The sequence below is a fragment of the Bubalus bubalis genome, chromosome 12 (genome assembly GCF_019923935.1).
Source record: "Bubalus bubalis isolate 160015118507 breed Murrah chromosome 12, NDDB_SH_1, whole genome shotgun sequence".
In the NCBI taxonomy this organism is placed as follows: Eukaryota; Metazoa; Chordata; class Mammalia; order Artiodactyla; family Bovidae; genus Bubalus; species Bubalus bubalis.
In genome coordinates this window covers 74428215-74454595 of record NC_059168.1, presented here as the reverse complement: position 1 = coordinate 74454595, position 26381 = coordinate 74428215, and the positions used below count along the sequence as shown (strand labels likewise).

General features: G+C 36.7%; 1 protein-coding gene across 9 annotated transcripts in view; it reads right to left on the bottom strand.

The window, feature by feature from the left end:
• ITSN2 (intersectin 2) overlaps positions 1 to 26381 on the bottom strand; it is a 128011-nt gene that overhangs the window by 57532 nt on the left and 44098 nt on the right. For all 9 annotated transcript variants that reach the window (XM_044926188.2, XM_044926187.2, XM_044926191.2 and 6 more), the window contains exons 4-16: positions 25675 to 25738; positions 24779 to 24942; positions 23119 to 23325; positions 22907 to 23003; positions 21708 to 21847; positions 18910 to 18973; positions 18214 to 18351; positions 17669 to 17754; positions 16660 to 16922; positions 15684 to 15833; positions 12855 to 12995; positions 11780 to 11867; positions 8652 to 8791 (exon numbers count right to left, since the gene is read on the bottom strand). In XM_044926188.2, coding sequence (XP_044782123.1) covers positions 8652 to 8791; positions 11780 to 11867; positions 12855 to 12995; positions 15684 to 15833; positions 16660 to 16922; positions 17669 to 17754; positions 18214 to 18351; positions 18910 to 18973; positions 21708 to 21847; positions 22907 to 23003; positions 23119 to 23325; positions 24779 to 24942; positions 25675 to 25738 — 1742 coding nt within the window. The remainder of the gene's footprint in view (positions 1 to 8651; positions 8792 to 11779; positions 11868 to 12854; positions 12996 to 15683; positions 15834 to 16659; positions 16923 to 17668; positions 17755 to 18213; positions 18352 to 18909; positions 18974 to 21707; positions 21848 to 22906; positions 23004 to 23118; positions 23326 to 24778; positions 24943 to 25674; positions 25739 to 26381) is intronic.

Below are 26381 nucleotides of genomic sequence, written 5' to 3'. Positions count from 1 at the left end.
ACTCCAAGTCACGAGCAAACAAAGGAAAGTAGCCTAAGCTTTATTTCTTTTCAGAAATAAAAATATTTTACAGGTGAACCCTTTTAACTGAGTTAAATGTGGTATCCAGAGACTATGTCCAAAATGTCTAAGATCAAGATTTAAGACAATAATAATACAAATACCACCATTCATAGCAAAGTTTTCACAGATCTCAGCTCTCAGTCCTCTTACAGATCTCAGTTCTCTCTGTTGCACCTTTCTTTAGATTCTATTGAAAAGCAGAAGACTACCGTGGTTACATTCTATGGAGAAGTAGCCTGGTTTAGTGAAAGGACTTCAGGATCATGGGTCTGGAATAAGACCCCCCAAGATCTGAATCAGGCTCTGTCAGTGACTAGCTGAGTAACCTTAGGAAATCTCACAGTGTCCTCATCTGTAAAATGAGGTTAATTACAGTACATGCCTCACAGCATTGCTATGAGAACTGAATGGGTTAACACACATAAAATGCTTACAATAGTGTAGGGCACTAAGTGTGTCCTTAATAAATATTAGCTATATTACTGGCTGAAGTCATAAAAAGGAGAATTGTAAGTTTAAAAGCAAAGTGGAGAGGAGCCAAATTAAAGTCTGATCTTAATATGGTTGCAAGGTTAGCCCTCTAACTTGTCCTTTAAAATATTGTTCCAAGGACTACTCTGGTGGTCCAGTGACTCCATGCTCCCAATGCAGGGGGCCTGGGTTCAATCCCTGATCAGGGAACTAGATCCTGCATGCCAAAACTAAGACCAGCCAAATAAATACATAAAGGCTAAAAGAAAAATACTGTTCCAAGTCTTCCTTCATTAGCCATTCCTCCTGTGTCTGAATTAACGAGCTTCTTTGCGCTCTGCAAGGCATTATGTGCATTCTCCTGTCACAGGCAGCATCTTCCAACTGTATGACTGTCTCTCCACTGGAGTGAGTTTCTTGACAATAGGACTGTCTTTCATCAAGATAATCCCATGAGAGTCCCTTGGACTGCAAGGAGATCCAACCAGTCCATTCTAAAGGAGATCAGTCCTGGGGGTTCTTTGGAAGGAATGATGCTAAAGCTGACACTCCAATACTTTGGCCACCTCATGTGAAGAGTTGACTCATTGGAAAAGACTCTGATGCTGGGAAGGATTGGGGGCAGGAGGAAAAGAGGACGACAGAGGATGAGATGGCTGGATGGCATCAACGACTCAATAGACATGAGTTTGAGTGAACTTCAGGAGTTGGTGATGGACAGGGAGGCCTGGTGTGCTGTGATTCATGGGGTCGCAAAGAGTCGGACATGACTTAGCGACTGAGATGAACTAAACTGATTGTCATTAAATCCTCAGTTGAATTATGTTTTTCCTTTCACATCTGTCACTTTATACTTCATAAATCTTGGGGTGACTGTGTCAGTTGTTCATGAATTCATAATTGCTAAATTTACTGTGTTAAATAAAAACAATTATTATTATTAAAAAAAAAAATATATAATCCCAGCCAAGACAGAGCCTGGTAGACTACAGTTATTTAGTTAGTATTTACTGGGTGAATGAAAATATATAAACCATAGGTAAGGTAAGGTAAGTCACTCAGCTGTGCATGACTCTTTGTGACCCCAGGGACTGTGGCCTGCAGGCTCCTCTGTCCATGGAATCCTCCAGGCAAGAATACTGGAGTGGGTTGCCAGGTCCTCCTCCAGGGGATCTTCCAGATCCAGGGATAGAAACCAGGTCTCCTGCATTGCAGGCACTCTTAACCGTACATAAACCATAGTCTATGCATATTAGTAAGATGTGAAGAGTACCATGGGGCTTGCCAAAAACATTTCCTCTACCTGAGTTACAATGATCCTAGAAAGTATCATTAGACTCACTCCTCTGAGTTAAGTCATGCTTCTAGGAGGTCCTGGTTAAATCTAATAGTTAACTATCACTTTGCAGGACAGCAGAATTTAACACAACACTGTAAATTAACTATACTTTGATTTTAAAAATAATCTATCAATGAACTGAAAACAAGTAAACAATCTGCACTTACAAACAGAGTTGTTCTCCTTCTTAACAGAACAACAGATCATTCTTTTCAAGTTAAGGAAGTTTTCTTCTGTTCCTAGTATGCTAATAACTTTTTCATTTTTTAATCATAAATAGATGCTAAATTTTATCAAATACCTTTTCTGCATTTAGAGAGATGAGCATATTGTTTTTCTCCTTTAACCTGTTTATATGGCAAATTACAGTAAAACATTTTTACATATCAAATCATCTTTGCCTGGATAAGATAAATCCTATTTGGTCATAGCTGAGTATGTCTTATAAATTTTCATATTCAACTTTTCAATATTATTTAGAATTTTTGCCTCTATGCTAAATTGATCTATAATGATCCTTTTTCACATTATTCTTATCAAATTATGAGGTTTATGATAGTTTCATGTGATAAGTTGGGAATACTCCCTCTTCTATATTTTGAAACAGATGTATAAAATTGGAGTTATTTATTTCGTCAGTAAAATTCCAGGTCTGGACTCTGTTTTAGAGATTTTACACTACAGAATTAAAATATTTCATGACAATAGAGCTACCTATTTTTTTCTTGAATCAATGTTAACAAATTATTTGTTCATTTCACCTATGTTTTTATATTTATATGCAAAATTTGTTATAATATTCCCTCTTATTATTTGCAATGTATTCAGTTATTTTTCCTTTTTACTCCTAACTTTACTTTTATTTCCTTTTAAAAATGTCTTGCCAAAGGTTTGTTAATTTTTTTAATCTATAAAAGTAAAAATTTGGTTTTCTTAACTCCTTCTATTAAATATCTGTGTTCTACTTCACTATTTCCTTCTACTTTTTTCCTCCTTTATTATGCTAGTCTCTTTTTAGCTTCTTAAATTGAACACTTAGCTAATAAATTTTCATTTTTTCCCTAATATAACCATTTAAGGTCAAATCCTGACTCTCTGGGTTGAATCTCTTTTTGCTATCTGTGTGACTCTAGGCAGCTTAATTTACTTCTATGTGAAATGTGAACCAATAATAGAAGGTATATTACAGGGGTAATGTTAAGGATTAACTAAATTAATATAAGTAAAACATTTAGGACAGTGCCAGTCACAGAGAAAGCCTGTAATAATCTTATCTATTATTAGTACAGCTTGATTTATGAATTAGAAAACAATTATTGACTCCTGATATGAAATATGAGGAATCTGCTCATTGACACTATCCCACATCTCCTCTTCATTTTTCAATGTTTGGCTGTAACTTAAAAACAGACTTAAACTACTATTTCATTTTCATAAACATTTGACAACATTTTGCAACTCTAAATTTTTCTTTTTGAAAATTTTCAGATTTACAAAAAATTTGACTTAAGTTTCATACACTGATGCTTTCACCCCCTAGAACTTCATCATTATTCCACATAACTAGTGTCAATGTCAGTACCAAACTAAAGAATGTTAATAGTGACATAGTAATATTACTTAATACAGAACTCTTATTCCAAAAATGTTCCCAATCATGTAAACACTGTCCTTAATAAGTTCTTTTTTTTTAGATCCACTATCCAATCAAGGACTATATACTTTGTTTCATTGTTGTGAGGTCTCCATTTTTTTATGAGATTCACATTTCTAGTGTGTGGGTTAGTATTTTATAGACCAAACCACAGTTTGGGTTTGCCTAATTATTTCCTTACATTTACACAGATGAAATATTTTTGGCAAAAACAGCATAGAAGTGATGTGTCTTTCTCAGTGCATCCTATCAGGAGACACGTAATGTCAGTTGGGCCATTCTGGTACTAGTAAATATGACTGCCTGGCTGTGGACAGTTTACCTGGTTTCTGGCCTGAGGTAATAGTAAATATGACTGACTGGGTTTCTGGCCTGAGTATTCTCATTGCTCTTCATTGCCTTTTCCGATGACTATTTCTCCTCACTCGTACAAATTCTGTGCTTCTGAGGCTCAGAATACCATCCAGCAGTTCCACCCTCCCCTTCCTCTTTACTGTCATCTATCAATCACCTGGTCACTGCTCCTCACTCATTCATTTTCATTATTCTCCCAATCTTTGACATCCACATAGATAACCCCATCAAAACCTAAATTCAGGCTGATCTCCTCAATGATGACCTCTTTTTTTTGGGGGGGGGGGTCCATTTGATCTATCACTTGCATTATTATATCTTGTCATCATCTCAAAGAAAACGACCATTGTTCAGTATCCCATTTCCCAAACATAAGTTCTTACTTATTCTTCAAGCTTTTCTTATATCTGACACATCCATTTCAACAGTTTTTCAACCTCTCTGGGACCTCTGCTCTGCTGACCCCATCATCCTCTCTTTTTCTATCAACAGCCGTTCCTCTTTTCATATCCCTTCATGTTCAGAACATATGTCAGAGTTCATTTTATCATAATTACTGTGTTAAGATCTGTAGCTTTCTTGTTCGTCCCTCTCTGCCCATGTCCATTAAAACCTCAAACCTGTTTAAATCTATGAATCTATGTCATTACCCTTTTCTGTGCTTACATACAAGCAGCTGAACTTTGGTGGAAAGAAAAAAGACAATTAGTCATGCTGTTTCTTTTTTAAATTCATGAACTCCAACTGTGAATAGGCATTCAACGCTCCTCAGGATGTGGACTGCTTTCCTCTACTAAACTTGCACTCTCTAGCCACACTGAGATGTATTATTTCATGGCTACTTTTCTCTCCTGAAATCTCCCAATCTTCCATTCATTCTCCTCACTACCAGCCAATAATCTTGCTACATTAAGCCAGACTGGATCTCCCTCATCTTTCCATCTCAAAAGCATTAAACCTTCCTGCATTTGATCCATTTCCTTCTAGTCTGAGTTATTCCATGTCCTCAACTATTCATGATTTCTTGCAACGATCCAACTTGCTTCTGATTTTAAGTTTTGACACTGTCAACTTCCTACTCTCCACCAACAAATTTAACTGACTTCATGCCTATCTTATCCCCATATGCTATACTGGAAGTATTCTTTTTATCTTGAAGAACAAGAATATCTTAATCTGCTTCCCTGGAAATTTATTCCATCAATTATCACCACTTTAAAAGTCTCAATCTCTCACTTTTCTCCTCCTTCCCTCCCTCTCTCTCTCTTTACTATCTCCTTCAAGCCTTTTCTTTCCTTTTTTGAATTAAAAAAGTAGCTTTTACTTAAAAGAATAAATTATATGAAACGAGAAGTGTTCTTAAAATCTGGGATATATGGTTTCCTACTGGTTTTGACTAATTTCTTTCTACTTTTTTCTTCTAAACTCTATACCAATAATAACTACCAATATATAAATAATAACAGATAATAACTGCCTATCTTCTGACTGAGAACATTCAAAACCATTCATCCATTCAGCAAGTATGTACTGCCTGCCACCCATGATGTTCCATGCACTGTTCTAGGTGTTGGGAATTCAGCAATAAAATATTTGGCTTGAGTAGGCAATTAAGCAGAGAAGCCAATGGCACCCCACTCCAGTGTTCTTGCCTGGAGAATCCAAGGGACGGGGAAGCCTGGTGGGCTGCCGTCTATGGGGTCGCACAGAGTCGGACACGACTGAAGTGACACAGCAGCAGCAGCAGCAGGCAATTAAGACCCTCTGATGGATATGGTTAGTTACCCAAAAAGCTCAATTTTCTCCATTTCATGCTTCTGTCCTAACAAAAACTATCCATTCCTCATGTATCCTTATGCTGCACAAAAAGGTGATACCACTTTCAAGCGTGGCTCCAATTATTCTTTTACTTTTCAACTTTATTATAAAGTATAATTGATAAATAAAAACTATATATTTAAGGTATACAACTTGTTTTAATACACATATACACTGTGAAATGATCACCCTAATCAAGCTAATTAACAAATTCATTTCTTTATATAGTAACCACTCCCTCTCTCATTCCCTCCCTCCCTGTCTTCTCTCCCTCTTTCTTTCTTTCCTGAGAATGTTTAAGATCTATCCTCCTAACAATACTGTATTGTACAGTTCAAATTCACTAACTATAGTCACTATGCTGTGCACTGGATTTCACAATTTTTCCATCTTGCGTAACTAAAACTTTGTATCCTTTGTTGTCTTTCTTAAACCAAAAAACCCCAATGCTCTCTTTTTAACCAATGCTTTCTTTTTCTCCATGCTCTCTTTTCACTCTTCTAAAGCTTTTCCCACTCACTCCACCCCTCCTCGGCTCCCATTCATTCCTGATCTGCAGCAGTCCAGCTTCTGGTGGTCACTCAACTGAGATGACACTCTCAAAAGGGTCTTCAAAGGTCTCCTTGTTGGCAATTCAATGGAAACTTTCCAGTACTATGTTAACTGACTGCTCTGTATCATTTCTAATGGCTGCAGAAAGCCTCTTTTCTTGCTTTCTGTACAGTCACTCTCCTGACCACTCTGACAGCGTAGGTTTCATCCCCTTTTAGATTCCTAAATTGCCTCTGATGAAAGCATCAACAAGCAGTGAAAGGTTGGAAGGCAGGAAGCGGAAGGAAGAAAGTAAAACAAGAAACAAGAATAATCTGCTGGCCTGTGGAGAATCAAATGCTAACTCAAAGAATCAGACTTGTGTGTGTGAGCATAGTCCACAAACCATCGTCAAACTTCACTGTGTACATGAAGAAACAGGTTTAAACGTCTGTGTGACCTGAAGCACACGTTCTAAGGTCAGATAATCTGGCCATTCATGCTATAACCATAAAGGAAAGGCTGATATCATCTTTCCATCTACTTTTCTTTAGGTAGCAATTGAGTTCTACTTCCTGCCTTCACTGTGTATGTACATTTAAGTGCCCTGTTGTCATCCACTTTAGTACTGAGTAGAATGTATTTAAAAATCTACTAGGCTCAGCTAGTGGTAAATATAGAGCAAGTCTCTTTAAATTAAATTTAAATAGGAATTCATTGAGTATTTTAAATATTCTTTGTGCTATTTACACATGAAAAAGTGAACTGCTTATTTATGATTTAAACATTTTTCTCTGTGGTACAAGTGTATATAAATATGAGACCTGATAACTAGACAAAACCAAAGCTGCACCTACATTATTGGTTCTTATCATAGTTTTGGGAAGCAGCCTGATATATACACGATGTAACCTTGCACTAGATGTCAGAAAGTATTTAAGTTTTACTTTAAACAGTAATTTTCAGTGATACGGGTAAATAATTTAGTCTCACATTCCCTTAGTTTCCTTTTTAATTGAATCAATAATCATCCCATCATTTAGCCTCACTCACAGGGAACCAGGTAATATTTCTAAGTGTCGTGGGTTCCTCAAGAGAACTCTGGGCAACCTTACTGATTCCTGGCATTAGACTCAAACAGGCAGTGAAACAGCAGAAGGATATTTAAGCAAGCAGAAAGAAAAATGTTTATATTGTATAGGTTATTTCAAACAAAGATACTTAGATAAATGCAAAGAATAGTCTAGTGTTTAAAAAAAGAAACAGTAAAGTAACTCAAAGAAAAAGAGCTAGATATTAGAAAATAACCTTAAGTAAGAGGAAGAGGTTGTTGAGACAGCTTAGCAGAGACAAAAGGCACTGAAGAACAGAGTCATCCATATTCCCACACTGTAAGATAAGGCAGATAAAAAGCCAATTAAACTATGTACAAATTTTAAAAAATAATGTAGGGAAGATAACTTGGTTGGTTTGTCTGTCCATCAATGACAAATTATTTGGTTTTCTTTAAATTTTTTTTCTACAGAATATATGCTGGTGTAGAATATGTCATTAACATTATTCACCTCAAATTTCCCTCCTTCACTAAAGCCACCATGGTTTCTTTTCTTGATCATACTGTTTACTTTATGGTTGGTGTAACATTATTCTAAATAAGTTAGCAAGATGAAAGTCAAATGAAGAGACAGATTTGCCTGAAAAACCTTGTAATACTTTATGCTCTGAAAACTTCACACTTTGTTAGCAAAGGAGTAACTGAGACTAGTCCCAAATTTCAATCATGTGCCATTAGTCTGATTTTTGGCTTTTAATATTTTCTTTCATAGGTATGGCTTCAGCATACAACTAGTACTGCACAGAATGAGAAGCATATGGTATACGTTTTGGACATCTGCTCTTCCACTGCAGCAAATAATGAGTCACGAATCTACTTTCCATGCAAAATTTTTAGTGCCAAATTATGCTTTGGATTTCACTGGTTATTGCATTATTTCACAAAGGTTAATTAAATTATAAAAAAAGAATTTAGTGTGTTAAAAGAGCCTCTACCACCTGGACTATTTAAAATTTTCCATATTTCCCATTTTCAAATTTGCTTAAGATCATTCTGGCTGAGATCCATACTGACAAATCTAATGTAATACTAATATTGACAAAGGTAATTATTTTTTAAATGTATAGATGCCAATAAAAACAGTCATCAAAAACTGGAAACTATGGTAAATTGTATGTTTACATGACTCAGTTTATAATATATATGGAGAACATTAAAAACAATCTTGCAATTCTGGTGTAGCTCAACTAATAAAATAAATTATGTAAATAACGAACATATTAGCTTTAGTTATTCATTCAATTAAATCAAAATAAGGAAGGTAAAGAGGCAGCAAATTAAAAATGAATATAATAGAAGATAAATACCTTCAGTTCATTGTTAAATGAATCCATTTCTGAAAGCTTGGATGCAGTTTCTTTTTCAAGAGCATCTAATTGTTCTTTAAGTCTTTGGCATAATTCTTCTTTTTCTAATGATTTTTTTTGAAGTAAACTGATCCCTAAATCTGAAATACAAACATTACACAGTTTACTTTTTGCAGAAGTTCTTGTCCTTACCAGTAATTAATGGTTATTGTCTGGTCAAATTGGTATAACTAGAAAGACAAAAGCAGTACCCATATACTATGTTTCTAGATTCTCTATTTAGTTCCAGTGCTTTGTCTAGTTTTGATCAAACATACATTATTTTAGGTATTACACCTTTCATAACTTATGTTTTGGTATTTGATAGGGCTAGTCTCGTCCTCCCACTTTTTCATGTCTTACCCCATCTTGCGTATTTTCTCTTCTAGGTGAATTTGTGAATTATTGTGCCAAGTTTCATTTAAAGAAATCTGAATTAAACTGAATATATAGATGAATTAGTAGAGAACTAAACAACATCTTTAAAATGTTGAGCTAGTTCATTCAGGAGTAGAATATAATATGTAGCTACTTATCCAGGAATCTTTTATGTTAATCAGTAAAACTGTATGGCTGTGCTTTTCCTTATTCATTTAACAATGAGAATGCTAATGTGAGTGAGACTTTCCTCCATATTTTCTGAATAAATACTTTTGATATATAGTAAAGTTACTAATTTTTATATGCTGATTTTATATCCAGGCACCTTGCTAAATTCTTTATAATTCTAAGAGCTTTCCAGTATTTCAATAAATATTTAATCATTAAATTACACATCTGTTATATGCAAGGCCCTGTTCTTTGTTCAACAGTAGGTAAACGTGAAAGATAAGCATGGGTTCTATTCTAGTGGGAGATAAGCATTGGGAGAAATAAAAGTCAAAGAATATTCATTCTTAGTATTCAAACTGAGCAGCAGTAATAATGGATGCTTTTATACCAAATGTGATCATATCCTATCTACGAGCACTGTGCTGGATAAATGAAGGAGGCAACACTGTAGTGCAGTGAGCTTTAGAGTCAGATACACAAGAATTTGAACCTACTATTAAATGATCTTGTGTGTATGCTAAGTCGCTTAGTCATGTTAGACTCTTTGAAACCCTATGGACCGTAGCCCGCCAGCCTCCTCTGTCCATGAAATTCTCCAGGCAAGAATAGTGGAGTGGGTTGTCATGCCCACCTCCAGGGGATTCTCCTGACCTAGGAATCGAACCCATGTCTCTTTTGTCTCCTGCACTGGCAGGCAGGTTCTTTACCACTAGTGCTACCTGGGAAGCTGAGACAATCTTGGGTAACTTCTTATTCTCTCTGAATCTCAGTTCTTCCAAATTGAACAATGGGAATAACAACTACTACTTCATAAGGTTGTTGTAAAGATGAAAGGAAATAATGCATGAAAACTGTCTAGCATGGTGCTTGGTGCGTGGCTGATAATTTTACATGGTTACTGTTATGGAGTGAGGAATCTAAGGGATACTGGGTACTTTGTAAACTCCAAATAAGAGCTTCCTATTCTGGACTGGACTAGAACAAAGATTAATAAATTTATAAAAGCTAACCTGAACAAATTAAGAAATAAAGCAAAGGAGCAAGACATGAGAGACTAAAATACCACTTCATTATTAATAAAGCTGATGTTAGATAGCATGGTTACCTATGCTCTACCAGAAGCAGAGCTCTACTGGGTCCCTAACAAGACACATCTACATCCTACTCACAGTTCAGATACTGACAGTGAGGATGACAACATACTTTGCACCCTGCACTGATCAGGAAGGCTGTCTTATGTTGCCTCTGGAATGCCTGTGAGGGGTGAGGTGGGAGCTGATACACTTTAAATAACCAAGAAAAGAAAGCACCCTGTTCCAGGAAGATGGTCTGAGAAGAGACGTCAGTGGAAGGTGGGGGACATGATAAAAGTAGTTCAAAAGATTGATTTTTCTATGCCTGGTGCTTCTTCCATGTAAGAGGACTTTGATAAGAATAGCGGTCCCAGCTTCTTTCTAACTCTTACATAATTGGTGAGATCAAGATAAGGACCTGGGCATATGTGCCCCTATATCTTTCCTATCCCTTGCTTTCTTGAGGTTGAACTGCCCACAGGAATCTGCATTCTATTTTGTTCATGCACCCAATGTCTTACGTTGGGCAGCTGTACTGCTCACAGATAAATCATGCTATCTAATGTCAGCTTTATTAATAATGAAGTGGTATTTTGGTCTCTCATGTCTTACTCTTTTGCCTTATTTCTTAATTTGTTCAGAACCTGGGCAAAGAAGAGGGATAACTCTACTTAATTGGACCTCCTCAACAACCAGAAGTGTAATAAAGAGCCATAAAGTGAAAAACTGGCACTCGGTGGGAGACATTTAGGATACTTTAGCTAGTTTTAACACATTTGCAGTTACTTTTCTTTAAATAAATCTTTCTTCTGCTACGCTATTATTGGCATGCTATCCAACATAGAGATTTTTTTTTTTTTTTTCAGTTTTCTGGTTGAGACTTGAATCAAGAGAAATGTTATATTCTTATAAATTACACTGGAATATTTTGTTCCACAGATGTCAGAGGGCCAAGTTGGTAAAAATTCTTCACATGAATCACAAAGTTAGATGATTTAAAGTCCCTGGAAGGGTATGCCAGTTGCTTAGGCCTATCATTGTTGTACACTATTACCCTAGAGTCCAACAGGTTTGGCTTCATAGAAAAGTGTCCTTATAAACAGTTCTTTCTACAATTAGTGAAGATCTTGCCAAAATGCACAGACAGCATTGTGTTCAAGCCAAACTGAGGTCTTGTTTAACTGTAATCTAACATTTTATTTGATTAATATTTAAAATATATAAATAAAAATGGTGTGAGACAGGAAGTCAGATCACAATTGTTACTTTATTTGCATTTACTTTTTATTGCTAAAAATGACCCAACATGTGATCATTTTCACATAATTTAAAAAAGTTTAACTATAGTCAAAAAAATGTTATTTATAATAGAATGATGCTATTTTTTAAAAGTAGCTGAGTATGCCTGACACATTCAGAAAAGAATAAAGAATAAAAGAGGCAAAACAAACCTTAGCGACTTACCAGGTGTGTTACCAAGCTGCATGTTTTTAATTCTTTCACTTAATAACTGCTTCTCTGGCACCAAATAGATAAGTTTATTTTGATACTCCTTAAAAAAGAAAAAGTAATACCTGATTAAAACTCTGTAATGTTGTCTAAGAATTTTTTGAAAATGTATAAACATGATTTGATCACTCGTAAAACTTAGTATAGGATTAATATGTAGAATAATATATAAATTGCTTACAACTTATAAACTAGAATGGGATCAAACATGATTTAAAATACAAATACTTACACATAAATCCATTTACAAAAGACTGGCTGAAAATAAAAGGTGGTGAAGAAAGCTTTGCTAGTAGGGTATGTCAAGAAGCCTGACAATTTCCCATGTCCTAAAGGATGAGAACAGGCACAGCCTAAGAGGTGCCTTTGGTATCTGCTCTGAATGGCGTGTGGAAGCAGGCTATGATACCCCAGGATGAAGATCAAAGAGGGGCCAAAAACTCAGGGATATCTGGGAAAGCAGGTGTAAATCAGACAGGAAATGTTATTTGGCGTCTTGTCTACATCTGCTGTGAGAAAGTAAAAACATTATGTTAATTACTGTTAGTCCTTACAGAAAAACACATTTGGTTAAGAGGACTCGAGATGCAAAATGCTTCCAGGGTCTCTTTTCTGCACAAATAAACAGCAGAATTACCAGGTCCCTGAGGGCATATTTAGTAATTATATTCTCACCACAATTTCTGAAAGAACAACATTAGGTAAAAATTTCCTAAAAGTAGTCACAATAACCTTAGTTTAATATATATTTATGTATGTATTTATTATAGACTTAAAACACAAAGTGGCAAATGCTCAGGGAATGTATAAATATTAAGCAGAATTTAGCCAGGTGTCAGGCAGAGTTTTAAGGAGTCCATGAGATTCCTGATATTCCACAAGGTTGTGAATGTCTACTACCCTTTTACAAGGAGGTCACTAGAGGCTCCACAGGGTTCAGGACCCCAAAAGCAAAAAATCGCTAGATTAGGAAGAGTTATTTATTAGTAACTGCTCACAGTGAAGGACGATTCAGCAGCCAAGCACTCACCTGAAGCTCCTGTTGAAGCTGCTTGATTTCCATGATTTCCAGGTCACACTGCTTATCCAGAACTTCCAGCTCAGTCTTCTGAGTTTGCTTTCTGAGTCGGACGTCTTGAAGTCTGCCTGAGATCTGCTGATGTTTGCCATTCTACGGGAAGACCATATAAATACAGCTACATAAAATGCTACTAAAAAATGCTCCCATCAAGAGAATAATATTTTTATTTAAATTGTAAATGTCATTTGTCATTTATATTCACTCTAGGATAAATGTCTAAAACCAAGTTAACTCAAGAGAGTGATTAGCAGGAAACTCTTCTGTTCATGGAGTTCTCCAGGCAAGAACACTGGAGTGTTGCCATTCCCTTCTCTGGGGGATCTTCCTGACCCAGAGATTGAACCCAGGTCTCCTGCATTGCAGGCAGATTCTTAACTGTCTGAGTCACCAGGGAAGCCCCTAAGATAAATGTCTAATACCAAGTTAACTCAAGAGTTATTAGCAGGAAATGTACCATTCTGAGTATAAGAGCCTTAAGTGAGAAAGCACAGACACAACACACTGAATTTTGTCTTCTGAACCCAGCATTCAGACACTAATTTTTAATATTAAAATATAAAAAAATCTCAAAAAATAATGAGGACGAGAGGGTGTTAGTATGTGACATTTAGGGTTACCTTCTCTGAACTTCTAGTTCTACCTTCAACACTGCCAGCTAATTCCTCTAACTAAACGGTGTCCAGGACTTCCCTGGTGGCTCAGAGGGTAGAGAATCAAACCTGGGTTTGATCCCTGGGTTGGGAAGATCCCCTGGAGAAGTGAATGGCAACCCACTCCGGTATTCTTGCCTGGAGAATCCCATGGACAGAGGAGCTTAGCAGGCTACAGCCCACGGGGTCGCAAAGAGTCGGACATGACTGAGCAACTTTCACTTCATTAAACAGTGTCCAAGAGGGTCTCTTTGGCCATGATACTCTTCTCCTATAACAATATTTTTTTTTCCTTTCTGAGAAGAAAAAAAAAAAGGAACAAAAAATAGCAGAGATTCTCAGTGGAAGCTAAGAAGGGAAAGGTGTTATGGGCTGAATCGTGTCCCTCCAAATTCATATGTTGACTGTATTCTCAGTGACCTCAGAATATGACCATATTTGGAGACAGGACCTTTAAAGACTTCACCTTTAAAGAGGTGATTAAGATTAGATGAGGTCAGATGGGGGCCCTACTCCAATCCAATTGGTATCCTTGTAAGATGAGAACATCTGAATAGAAAAGAGACAGCAGAGATACACAGGCAGAGAAAAGCCCGCATGAGGACACGGTGAGAAGGCAGCCATCTGCAAGCCGAGAAGAGAAGCCTCAGAAGAAACCAGGTATGTTGACTCCTGCATCTTGGACTTCCAGCCTCCAGACTGTGATAAAATTAACTTCTGTTGTTTTAGCCACCTGGTCTTTGGTATTTTGTTATGGCAGGCTTAGCAAACACAGTGGGGTGAGGAAAAAAGAGGCCACTGGTTAAAAATCACCAATAGTGAGGTTTTTACTGAAAAGTCTGTTTCATATTTGAGAAATATAATGCTGAAGGGAATATGCTGTGCCCATCCTGGAGTTCATGTTATTTTCTTCAGCAAATACAAGAATAGGCTTTTCCAGACTCTGCACATTAATCTATGCTACTTGCTACTGTTTGGTGTGTTACTCCAGTTCTTGGGGGTATATACAGTCTTAAGGATTCCTCCCACTGTATTTTGAAGAAAAAAATATATAGCCAACATAATGGTTCAGACAGATATCCAAATAGCTACAAAAAGAAGTGAAAGTTCTCAGGACTGTTCTGTGGTACTATGGCATGCTTAATAATTGTGGTATGCTTTTCTACCTATTTGAAGGCAAAAAACAGTATCTTTTTGATGAAAGATACTATGACTTTTTAAAAATGTAATTCATCAGCCAAATACGATATCAGATTACAATTAAACAAGATGTAAATATGGTTCTACTATACATAGCTGCTGCTGCTGCTGCTAAGTCGCTTCAGCCGTGTCCGACTCTGTGCGACCCCATAGACTGCAGCCCACCAGGCCCCGCTGTCCCTGGGATTTTTGCAAAACCCTACTATACAATCAGGTCAGGTTTATGGAACTTCAGAGTTGTAGTCGAATATCTTCTCACCCTGCATTTCAAGCAAAGTCTTTTAACACTTTGATGCCCCAACATCTGATGTGTGAAAACTGATAAGCATAATGGCCAATATTAGTTAACAACCATAGTCTTAGAGAACTGAAAGAAACAGTAAGAGATCATTTAGGTCAGCAGTTTCCGATCATTTTTTTCCTTTTTAGCAGTAGAATCCTTTTTTCCCAATCAAAGCTTTTTTCCCAATAAAAGTACCACAGATTAATGTGGCGATTCTCTGTGGTGAAGTGTGGGTAAAAGTGGGGAGAGGAGACATTGTCCTGCCACCTTGGCTCCTCTTTCCCACCTCTTGCTTATCCTTCTGTAGACCATCTTCCAGTATGAAAAAATGAAAATCACTGAACCAGCACAAAGTTTTACTTTACAGATGCACAAAGTGAGGCACAGAAAAGGGAAATGTCTTACCCAAGAGTACACTGCCTATCCACATCTAAACTAAAACCACAACACAATTCTCAACGTTTTGAGTCACTATCCTTTTTTAGTAAACCATACTGTCTAGACTGTTAAAAAGCACATATGAAAATATGACTAATTATATTAAGATGTAATATATTCATGAGGTTGATTTAAAAAACAGTAATAATTCTCAACAAGTAACTCTTGCATCATTCAGATAAATTTCACTTAAATCTATAAGCATACCAGTGCTTCCAACTCGAGATGGAGGCTCTTCTTTTTAGAGTTTAACCTGACAATTTCTTCCTGTTCTCTATTCCTTCGACTGAGAAGCTCCTGCCTACGAATTCTCTCCCATTCTAAACGACGTTGTCTTTCAAGTTCCTGTTTTGCGGCCTGAAAATAATGAACCAAGGTTAATTTTAAAATTAACACTTTTTGTATCATTCAAAAACTGATGATAGGACAAAGTAAAGCTGAGGCAGCATTTAGCACTGAGTGGACTCGAGGTCAAAGGGTAACTGGGCAAACCTACTGTTATCAATGGACCTAAAGACTTCCACAAAAGCAAATTCATCCACCAGACTTTCTGACTGCGTCAAGCACCATCTTCTTGCTACAGTTACTTTTCCCTTAATAAACAAAAGGACAACTCCATACATATAGATGTTAGTAGGAATAACTGCACCTTTCTTCTGGTATCAGGGAATAAAAAACTTTTATTTACAATTATTTCAGTGGCACTGTAATTTACATGCACAGTCCTTGAAAATATAGCCAGGCCTCCCAGGGACCCCGCACAGCACCATTTATCCCAAGGATCTGTGTAAGCTCACCCTCTTAATTCCTCTCAAGGCTTTCTTTCTGCCTCTCCAATTAACTTGACCTTTTACTCTGGATCCTAAGCTTAGTTTCATTTAATGACCTGATCAACTGACTTCTTCTTCTAGCTCCTCACTCAACTCAGCTTTGCGACCAATCCTGCTCTGATTGAGATACCACCTGCAGATATGCTTTCTCTACCAGCTGTCAGCCCTGGAAACCCTTCATAAGCAAGGACCCTCTTCCCTTCATAGGGGAAGGAAGATTCAGATTCATACAGGATAAGAATGAATGAATGAGGCAGAGAAAAATAAAAGTACCATTTTTTATCAAATGAAATGTAGCCACTTATTAAAGGAAATTATTTCCCTGGAAATAAAATAACATAAAAAAAAATAACCTCTCGTCTTTCTATCTCTTTTCTCCTTTCTTCTTCCCGTTGTCGCTCCAATTCCCTCTGCTTCTCCAAGCGTTTTTCTAATTCAAGTTGTTTCTTCCATTCTTGCTCTTGTAGCTCTCTCTGTTTTCGTTCCCATTCTTCCTTTTCCTTCTGGGCTTTGCGCTCTGCCTCCCTCTGCTGCTGCTCCATCATGGCCTGGCGTCGCTTCTCCAGTTCCATGTTGCCCCGCTCATAGTTGGCTTTCCGCTTGTCCTCGAATGTAACTGAATAAGGTACAGCATAAGCACTCTTCAGCAGCACCTACTGAACCTATAATCTGGTTTCAACATCCTCATGCCTTGTGGTCATGTGAATGCAATTTCTCTTTGGATACTTCTAAGGATAATCTTAATTCAAATGTAAATGACACAATATTTATTTTCTTATAAGAATATTCATTTTGGGGAAAAAAACTCATTCTGGGAAAAACAGATCACTAAGTTTGAGTCCATCCAAGAGAAAAATAATTTTACTATTCCTGCCAATAAAAATACTTTTCAATTCTTTTCTCAGTATTTTCTTCAAGGATAACCAAAATTGTATGGCTCTATATTTGTTATATGCCATATATATATAACATATATGTTATATATATGTTAAAAGTTATATGTTATATAACTTTTTAGTATTTTTAAATATATACACATGTACATTTTCAACCAATATTTAAACTTTTTTTTAAAGCTCAAGATTTCATCATGAAGCTTGCTGTAATGCTTTTTCCAAAAGTGGGAAACACTTTAAATTGGACATCTAATACATACAATCTTGCCAAATATATACACCAGTCTCTTCTTCTCAATTTTGACAATCTTAATTTTATTGATGTCAAAATCCATCCTATTCATCAAATAGTTTCTCATATAGCATTTAATATATTAAGAAAGTTAAAATTCTAAATATTCATTTCTACTTCACAGTAAAAAAGAGCATTCACTATAAAATATACAACTTGGACATTCAATGTTACCTGGTAATTTTTTCTGAGGTTCCTCTTCTTGTGCTTTCTGGTATGAAGGCAGAGTTCCGTTAATGGAATCAATTTGCTTTCCTCCTCTAAGAAAGGCAAACAACAAATAAATTTAGCATTATGAGATCTGAGAATTTTAGACCAGACTATATAGACTATCAATGACTACAGCAATTTAATATTAGCATATAATATTAAAGATATTTAAAACATTATGGTCTATAGTTACACTGAACATCAGTATACAAATTATCAAGCCAGACAGATCTGGATTCAGAACATGGTTCGACCAGTTGCTATTCTTGGGTAAATTTATTTCGAATCTCTTTAGGCATTAGTTTCCTTATCTATAATGTTATGAAAACACATATGTACTTCTAAAATCTACTCTCTTATCAGTGTTACTCACTAAATACCAAAATCAAATGGCAATGTAAATGCTTGATTTTCCACAAAAGTACAGAGACCTCAGGAATTCCCAGAGTAAAAATCTTGTCTGCCAAACATGATTGAAACAACACCCTTTAACCTTCAGAGACACTCACCTAAAAGATGGAGGGACAAGCTCAGGAGGTAAAGCCAGCGGCAACGGCTGTCCAGCTTTGGCCATATCAGTGAGGTGCATTGCAAGGATAAACTCCTCAGCTTTCAGCTGTCCATCACCATCAATGTCAGCCAGAGTCCTAAAGAAAGTATAAAGTTTCTCAACTTAGAAAGCCTATTCAGAGTAAAATATTTTCAGAAGAGTTCAATCTTTTTATTTTTAAAGCAAGAGTAATGACAGAAAAACAGCTGGGTTAATATATTTTAGTGAAAAGTACATACAGAAAAGTGAGCTTATTTTTGCCCTTAGTTTCCATATCACCAGAGAGGGAAGAAATTTTGAAATGAAAAGGGAAATATTCCCTTCAAAAAGGTAGCTTGTCTTCGTTCGTGGTTAATTCACTTATCAAATCACCTCACGCTCTACAATGAAAATGAGATACTCTCTAATTCTCCACAGAAGGTATTACATAAAAGCAAACAAGTTTTACTTGTAAGATAATTAAATGCCAAATTCTCAAGGGTAACATTTTACAAAGCAATTTTATTTGCTTGCAGGTTTGCATTAACTGTCACACAGTTGCTTTTGTGGAACATTTTTGAGTCACAAACATTTACAGAAATGGCTTCTTTCTTATGTCTAATTAAAAATCATACAGAATGTCTAGTTAAAAATCATAATTAATGGGCAAACTCACCATATAGTAGCTAGCTGAGTTTGAGAAAGATTTGACTGAAGAAGAGCATTTCTAGCTTGAAAACCTGATTTAGTGGGGGAAAAAAAAATACATAAAAGAAGATTCTTTAGCCTCTTAAAGTCATGCAAACTTAAATAGCTGTACTCGTGAAATAACACTGCTGCTATCCTGGGATTTTACCATGCACGAGGCACTGAGCATTCAGTAGTCATCAAAATAAACACATCCCCTGGACCAAGGAGTTTAAAATCTACAGTCAGTAGAAGAAAGTGCTCCCATGTCCTTCCAGAAGATAATGGTCCCCACAAGTGACTGACACAAAGGACTATGCCAGTATTAGAGGCCAAGCTCCCAAGCACAGCTTTGCTTAGCATTTTCAGATTTGCTCTTCTCTCTCTCATCATTTCTTTGTCTATACTCTTCCTCTTATAAATAACGTGTAAATCATTCTTCAAGTATCTGTCCTGGGCACTCTGTTCTCTCTGTGCATTCATATCCATTTCTATGACTAAACAGCACCTGGAAGCAGAGGATTCCCAAATGGACATCCACAGCCCAAGCCTCTCCTTTAAATTTAGACATCTATATCCAGTTGAAAAATTTATGTATTTCACAAGCATATCAAACCAAGTACATACCAAACTACTCTTTCAATCCCCAACTAGGCCTCTCTTCCTAATCTTCACCCCAATCTTCTCTGTGAATGGTATCAAAGGCCATCCAGTAGCTCAAGCCAGAAATCAGAGTCCCCTCTTAACCCTCCCTGTCCTGTACAACCAGGTGCAACATCGAGTCCTACAGTTCTACATCATTGTATGTCTAAGCCCTTCTCACCTGTGAAGTCAAAATTTAACGTCACCTTCTCAGAAAGGCCTTCTCTGTCCATTCTACCCTTCAATATATTTCCTGCTTCTATCCTTTATATCTCATAACATAATCTGTAATGTTAACATTTATTTGCTTGTTTACCTGTTTGTCTGTTTCACCTATTATGCTAAGTTCTATGAAGACAAAAGCCTTGACTGCTGTGTCCATTAATGCATAACTCATGCCTAGTATCTAGATGCTTAATAAATGTTTGCGAAAGCAATGAATAAAATTGTAACCCAAAGTTTTCCTCTATCTTAGCTGCAACGGGGGCTTACTTATATGAGAGCATCTGATAATAAAGACAGCTAATGTTCATTGAATGCTTACTATGTATGGTAAACTGTTCAACTTCTTTTCTCTCCTACAGTGAGACAAAACAAAAACGTGTTTCCTTAACAGGCTCCTGATCTTCAATGAATATATTTCAGAACAGAAAATCCCTCTTGGTTTCAGAGGAACACTCACTCCTGGTGAGCCTGTCTGGGGCTTTTTGGCCGTGATGAATCCGGAGGCTTCTCTGGTGAGGGCCTCCGGGTTGCTAGAGCAGGTACCACGCCTCCCACTGTCAGGTGCATAAGCCATAAGCGCCCAAAGAGTCAGCCCTACCCTGCGTCCAGCCTGAGTCAAGTGGCATCCGAACAACCCCACACAGAAGGCACACAACTGCCGGCTCTTCCTCAGCAATCACTTGCACTAAAGCCAGCACAGATGCTGCTAAATCCACGGCTTCACTCAACTTTAAACACAAAGATCTGGATAATCAAAGCAACATATTCTATATGGAACAGACTCAAATATACCACATATTGTGACAAGCAATCAAATGTTTATATTATATAACTTTAAAATCTTTTCCATTCTTTTTTAATAGAAACCACATACAGGAAATACACTGGAAATAGCTCACAGCCTCACTCAATTAACAATACTCCTCAATACACTTCATACAAGATGTGAGATTTGTGGAGTTTTTTTTATGTTAAAAGGAAGATTCTTTTACAATGTTTTTTACAATGTCAACCTCTGCTGTACAGCAAAGTGACTCAGTTATATACATACATACATTCTTTTTCAGTATCCTTTTCCATTATGGCTTATTGCAGGATACTGAACACGGATGTGAAATACATTAGGACCTTGTTGTTTATCCATGTAGTAGTTTGCATCTACAAACCCTAAACTCCCAATCGATCCCTCTCCTTACCCGCCCCTCCTCAGCAGCCACGAGTCTGTTCTCTATGTCTCCGTCTGTTTCCATTTGGTAGATAGGTTCATTTGTGCCATATTTTAGATTCCACGTATAAGTGATATAATATCTGATAAAGCTCTACTATAAATACCTACTCTGTCTAAACTCTAAGTCGTTGCTGAGTGAGGAGAGAGGGCCAGTGAGGAGACCAGAATTCTACTTGCCTAGTACCCTCTGTTTACGTCCACTTCACCATTCTCAATTAGTGAATTTGGATGTTTGTTACAGCATGGACTCAGATGTCCCAGGGGGATCTCAGGTTATCTCAGTTTTATAGCTACACATGGGTCGGAGCATTAAAGGGTGAACAGTGTTCACGTAGGGTGTTTGGAAGGACAAGCAGAGAAAAGACCCAATGAGGAAGGAGACTCTCACAGAAACTGAGCTGAGGCTTAGTATCACACTCTGGTCACAAGACAAGGAAAATGAGGTTTGACTTTCTCAAGGGAGAGGTCTTCTTCTCAAAACATTGGGTGTGTATCTCTGTGTTTAACTTGATTATAAGAACTTTGAACTCTTACATAACTTAACCGTTATTTGTATTTATCAAATGACTGCTATTTTTTTTGGATGTTAAAATTTTAAATGAGCTACAAAATACAACTTCAAATAAAAGTTCAATAGAAGTCCACAGAAAATCATAACTTTCTCACATTCTTAAGCACTGTATGCCACTTACCTGAGAGGTATCCACTCATGCTTTTGTCAAGACTATTAAATTTTTGCCGATATTTTAATCTTGAAGGCTGAGGAACTGCCCACTCTGAGGTCCCAGTCTTGGGTGAATTCCCTGAGAGGGAAGCAGTTGAGGAAGTTGAGCTGTAACAAAATTTATTTAAAATTTTTGTTACTAAATAAAATACATTTAAACTTTATAAGTCAAAGACAATAAGAATCCTACCTTCTATAACATAACAGTAATTGGTTTTGTATATGATATTGAAGCAACAATCTATCTTTACGGTATTTTAGGAAAGTAAATACCATATGAAGTTTCGAACTACCATATACCAAATACCTATCATGCGACAGGCCCCACACAGTGCTAGGGCCTTTATAAATATTATGTCTAATGCCCATGACAAACTTAAAAAGATATTACTGTCTCCATCTTTTATATGGGCAAACTACAGCTCAGTGATGTTGAGAAAAACAAAGTTACACAATCAGTGAGTGTTTAAGCAAGGATACAGACATTGTTTTTCTGGATCATTGTTTTAAAGAGTATTATTGTGATTTATACGAGGAGTGATGATGAATGAACACTGATGCTTTTGTGCCTTCTGAAATTTAAAGGATACTCAATTAGTAGTTTTTGCTCAAGAAATAATGTGTAATGATCATGAGATGTTTTGAGAAATTTTTTGCAAGGAAAAATATGTAACTTTGGGCAAAAAATTGACTGATTAAAATATAGCAGGATATTTTTAGTTTACATAAAACAAATTTTTCAGAAGTAAAATACCACAGACAGTTAATAATTCTAAACATAAAATTATTTTATGTGAATTACAAATAGTAAATTTACCTATAGTATTTACATTTGGCCATTAGAAAGTAAAAACTGGATAAGCTCCAAGTTTAAAAAACAAACAGTCATTTGTTAAATACGCCTTTGTTTGTTGTTTAGTCACCAAGTTGCATCCAACTCTTTTGTAACCCCATGGACTGTAGCCCACCAGGCTCCTCTGTCCATGAGATTTCCCAGGCAAGAACACTGGAGTGGGTTGCCATTTTCTTCAGGGGATCTTCTTGACTCAGGTATCAAAAACCTGTCTCCCCTGCACTGGAGGTGAATTAGGCAAATTCTCTACCACTGAGCCACCTGGGAAGCTCTTATTGAAAGCCTAAAAAGTTGGAAGTTTTAAGTATTCATACCTACTAGATCCTAAATCAATCAGAGACTGGGCTTTCTGTATATTAGCACCACCAAATCCTCCCATCATCAGACTGTAAGATGACGTATGAGGCAATGCTAAAAAAAAAAGAAAAAGGTTCACATTAAACAATTTCACAAAGTATCTACTGGGATGCAAATATAACAGTTTCTTCACATAAAAATACTGACTCATTAGACACAAAGCACTTACTTGAAGAAGAATAAGGAATGGATAAAGGCTGAATGAGACTGACGGTTCCATTTGGTAATGATGAAGTGCTAATGGAAGGCATTAGGGGAGCAGCCATCAATAGGGAAGGGAGGGTGGTCCCTGAAGTCGCCGAGGACAAGGGTGGTGCTATGGGTGCAACTGGAGGCAATGACTGAGGAATGGACAGATTGGGCATGCTTCCCATTCCTAAGGACAAAACAGAACACGTTTTCTGGTGCTGGTAAACCAATTATAAAACACAGGACGGAAAACAAGTTTACAATACAGTGAGCAGCCGCTGTGTTACAGAAACACTGTGGGCAAACTATCAATGGATTTAAACACTTCATTAAAGCGAGCTGGATCCAGCAGTGCAAGAGGTAAACTACTGCTTTTAATATCAATATTCTGACCTGTGTGAACTGAGGCAATGTCTATTAAGAAGCTAAAATTCTTTTCTAGTATCATGAATAAAACTAAGTAGGCCTTTTCCAACTACCCATTAGTATCCTCAATGAGAGAATGTATCACCTGATTGAATGTGGGTTTTTGTGTAGCGATAATAAATACAGTGCTGTTGAGTTCACAGACACACACACACACACACACACACACACACACACTCCACAAACTCTTCCCTCCCCCGCAAAGGATGTTCTAAATTCTACATACTTAAGGAGACCCATTTATGCATACACATTATGTGCAGGAAAAAAAGCATGCCATCTGTTTCATTTTTCTTATATGCAACACACGTATGGATTCAAGGACAATTCTTTAAAAGGGACAAAGTGATGACTCATTTGTTTACTAACTGCAGAATACAAAGTATACTATATTAATATGATTACACAATGATTTGGTATTTATCTCTAGAATTCAGTGCAAGAGTGAAAGAATTTAGCATTTTAAGATCTAACATCTGGAGCGGAAGATCATGGTTCAGATATAAAGAGATTCTACTTGAATGTTCCAATGAGTGCTCCTCACAAATAATTAGTAAGAAAATGGCTAATAAAAATTAATGGAAGACTGGTGATCTCAGATGAATATTTAAATTAATTAGCACAAAGTTTCCAACTTTTAGCCCTAAATTTGTCTGGCAAATTAACCTTTAAAGAAATTTCTACTAATGTATAATTCATCAGTCGTGTCTGACTCTTTGCGACCCCATGGACTGTAGCCTACCAGGCTTCTCTGTCCATGGGATCTTCCAGGCAAGAATACTGGAGTGGGTTGCCATTTCCTTCCCCAAATTTAAAATTACTCCCCAAATTAAACCACTTTGAACTTAAATTGTTCATATTTTTGTTATGCATACAAAGTATAGAGGAAACTAAGTGAGAATAGTATTTAGGATCAGCTATGACTAGCAGGATCATATAATCTATCATCCAACTGGGAATTATGAAAGGGAGCACAAACCAGATTAGATGCCAGAACAACAGGCATAAATCACACTATCCCTGGGAAACTGGGACACATGGGCTCCCAAGCTATGACAGCGACCTTAACATTTCTAATTTCAGACATGAAAGTTAACTTGGGAGTCCGGGGACTGTCATTTTACACCAACAAATCCTTTTCTGATTCTCAAACATTATGCCTAGGAATCAAGTTTAACTACCAAATATATTGAACTAAACTAAGAAACACATACCAAAACGAGCAGAAATTAATGGAGAGAACATAGGAGGCTGTTTCATAATAGGAGGAAGAACCACCGGCAACTGTTGGCCTTGAAGCTTTAGTTTGATGAGTTTCATCGCTATGGAGAACTCTTGTTGATCCATCTTCCCATCCTTGTTCAGGTCTGATAAAGCCCTAAAAGGACGATGAGGCCGATGGATTGGTACATAGAATCAGCATTACTTTTGTAAATGACATCGCATTTACACGTAGATAATCGCTTAATTAAATGTGAGTGTGTAACAAAAAGCTAAAACCTGTACAATAATACTGACCAAAGACAGTATCTAATAAAATACTATGAGTCTATATAGACTCTAGGTACCTTTGGGATGAATTCCACTGGTGCAAATGTAAAGAAACTATACAAGAGTAAAATCATTCTAAACAATTTGTTCAATATTTACCAAATGCCTGCTAAGTGCCTGGCCCTCTGCACTGGAGAGAAAGGTGGAATAGGGGTTGATGTTTACTGTAAATACATTAGAAAACCTAAACCTTAGATATTATAAAGAACCATTTCTTTAAGGTAGGAACAAGGGAAGGGTGAGCTAATCTGAGGCTTAAATTATGATGAGATAAATAACTACAAAATAGTATAATGAAGGTGGAGACTCTTGCCAAATTACAAAGAAGTGTTTTTCAACAGAAATGTATACATCTCCTTTCTTTACAAATTCTAAGGAAATTAGAACTTTGTCCTACAGAACAAAACCCCAGTTGATTTTCAGTCATTTACTCACTAAAATTTATTTTCTAAAAAGCTGAATACTCTTACTTATTAACAACAGACTACAGGTAAAAACAACTTTAAGTTAACACTAAGTATTAAAAAGTTAAGTTCATCTACAAAAGAACACATTTTACCATATTTCAGCTAAAACGGGAGCCGGCAGGCCTGACTGTAAGAAAAAGGTACGGGCTTGATCACCTGAAGGCAATAAAAACAAAATAATCAAACAATGTATTAGTAAATGGTACTTTGATGTCTCTGAATAACAAAAATGACCACTAGTAACAATTCTATTGATTTATTTTTATTCCAATTATTAAAGAAAATCACATTATTCATCTTGGTTTTCCCTCATAATTGGGGTCTTACTTGATAATAATCCTATCTTGTAAAATTTATAGCTAAAAGCACTATTCCCCAGAAGAGTTCTAAATAAAAAAACACCAGGTTTGGGGAAGGTACTCCTCATGGGTATCTGACAATCCTGTACCTCTTGCCGTGTAAGCCAAGAATGTAAGGTCCTAACAGCTCTCTGCCTGGATCAATTCTCAGAATTGGGTTTGCTGTGAGCAGTTTTAAGGGAGGAGGTACTGTTTTCCACTGGGACAGAGAACAAGTTTGCTTTCTGCTTGCTAAAACATGGTGGGTTCTGTGAGGCTGAGTGTTCCTCTTCTTTAACACAACCATGGCATGTACAGCATCCTTCTGGGCTCTCCACATGGCCCCTATGTGAACCAGGGGACAAGGGAAACGGACAGAAATGTGCCAATGCTCGGGCTGCGAGCTGTGCTATTACAAAGAGTGTCCTGTGTCTCTGACTTAGGAATTCCGGGTATTCTGC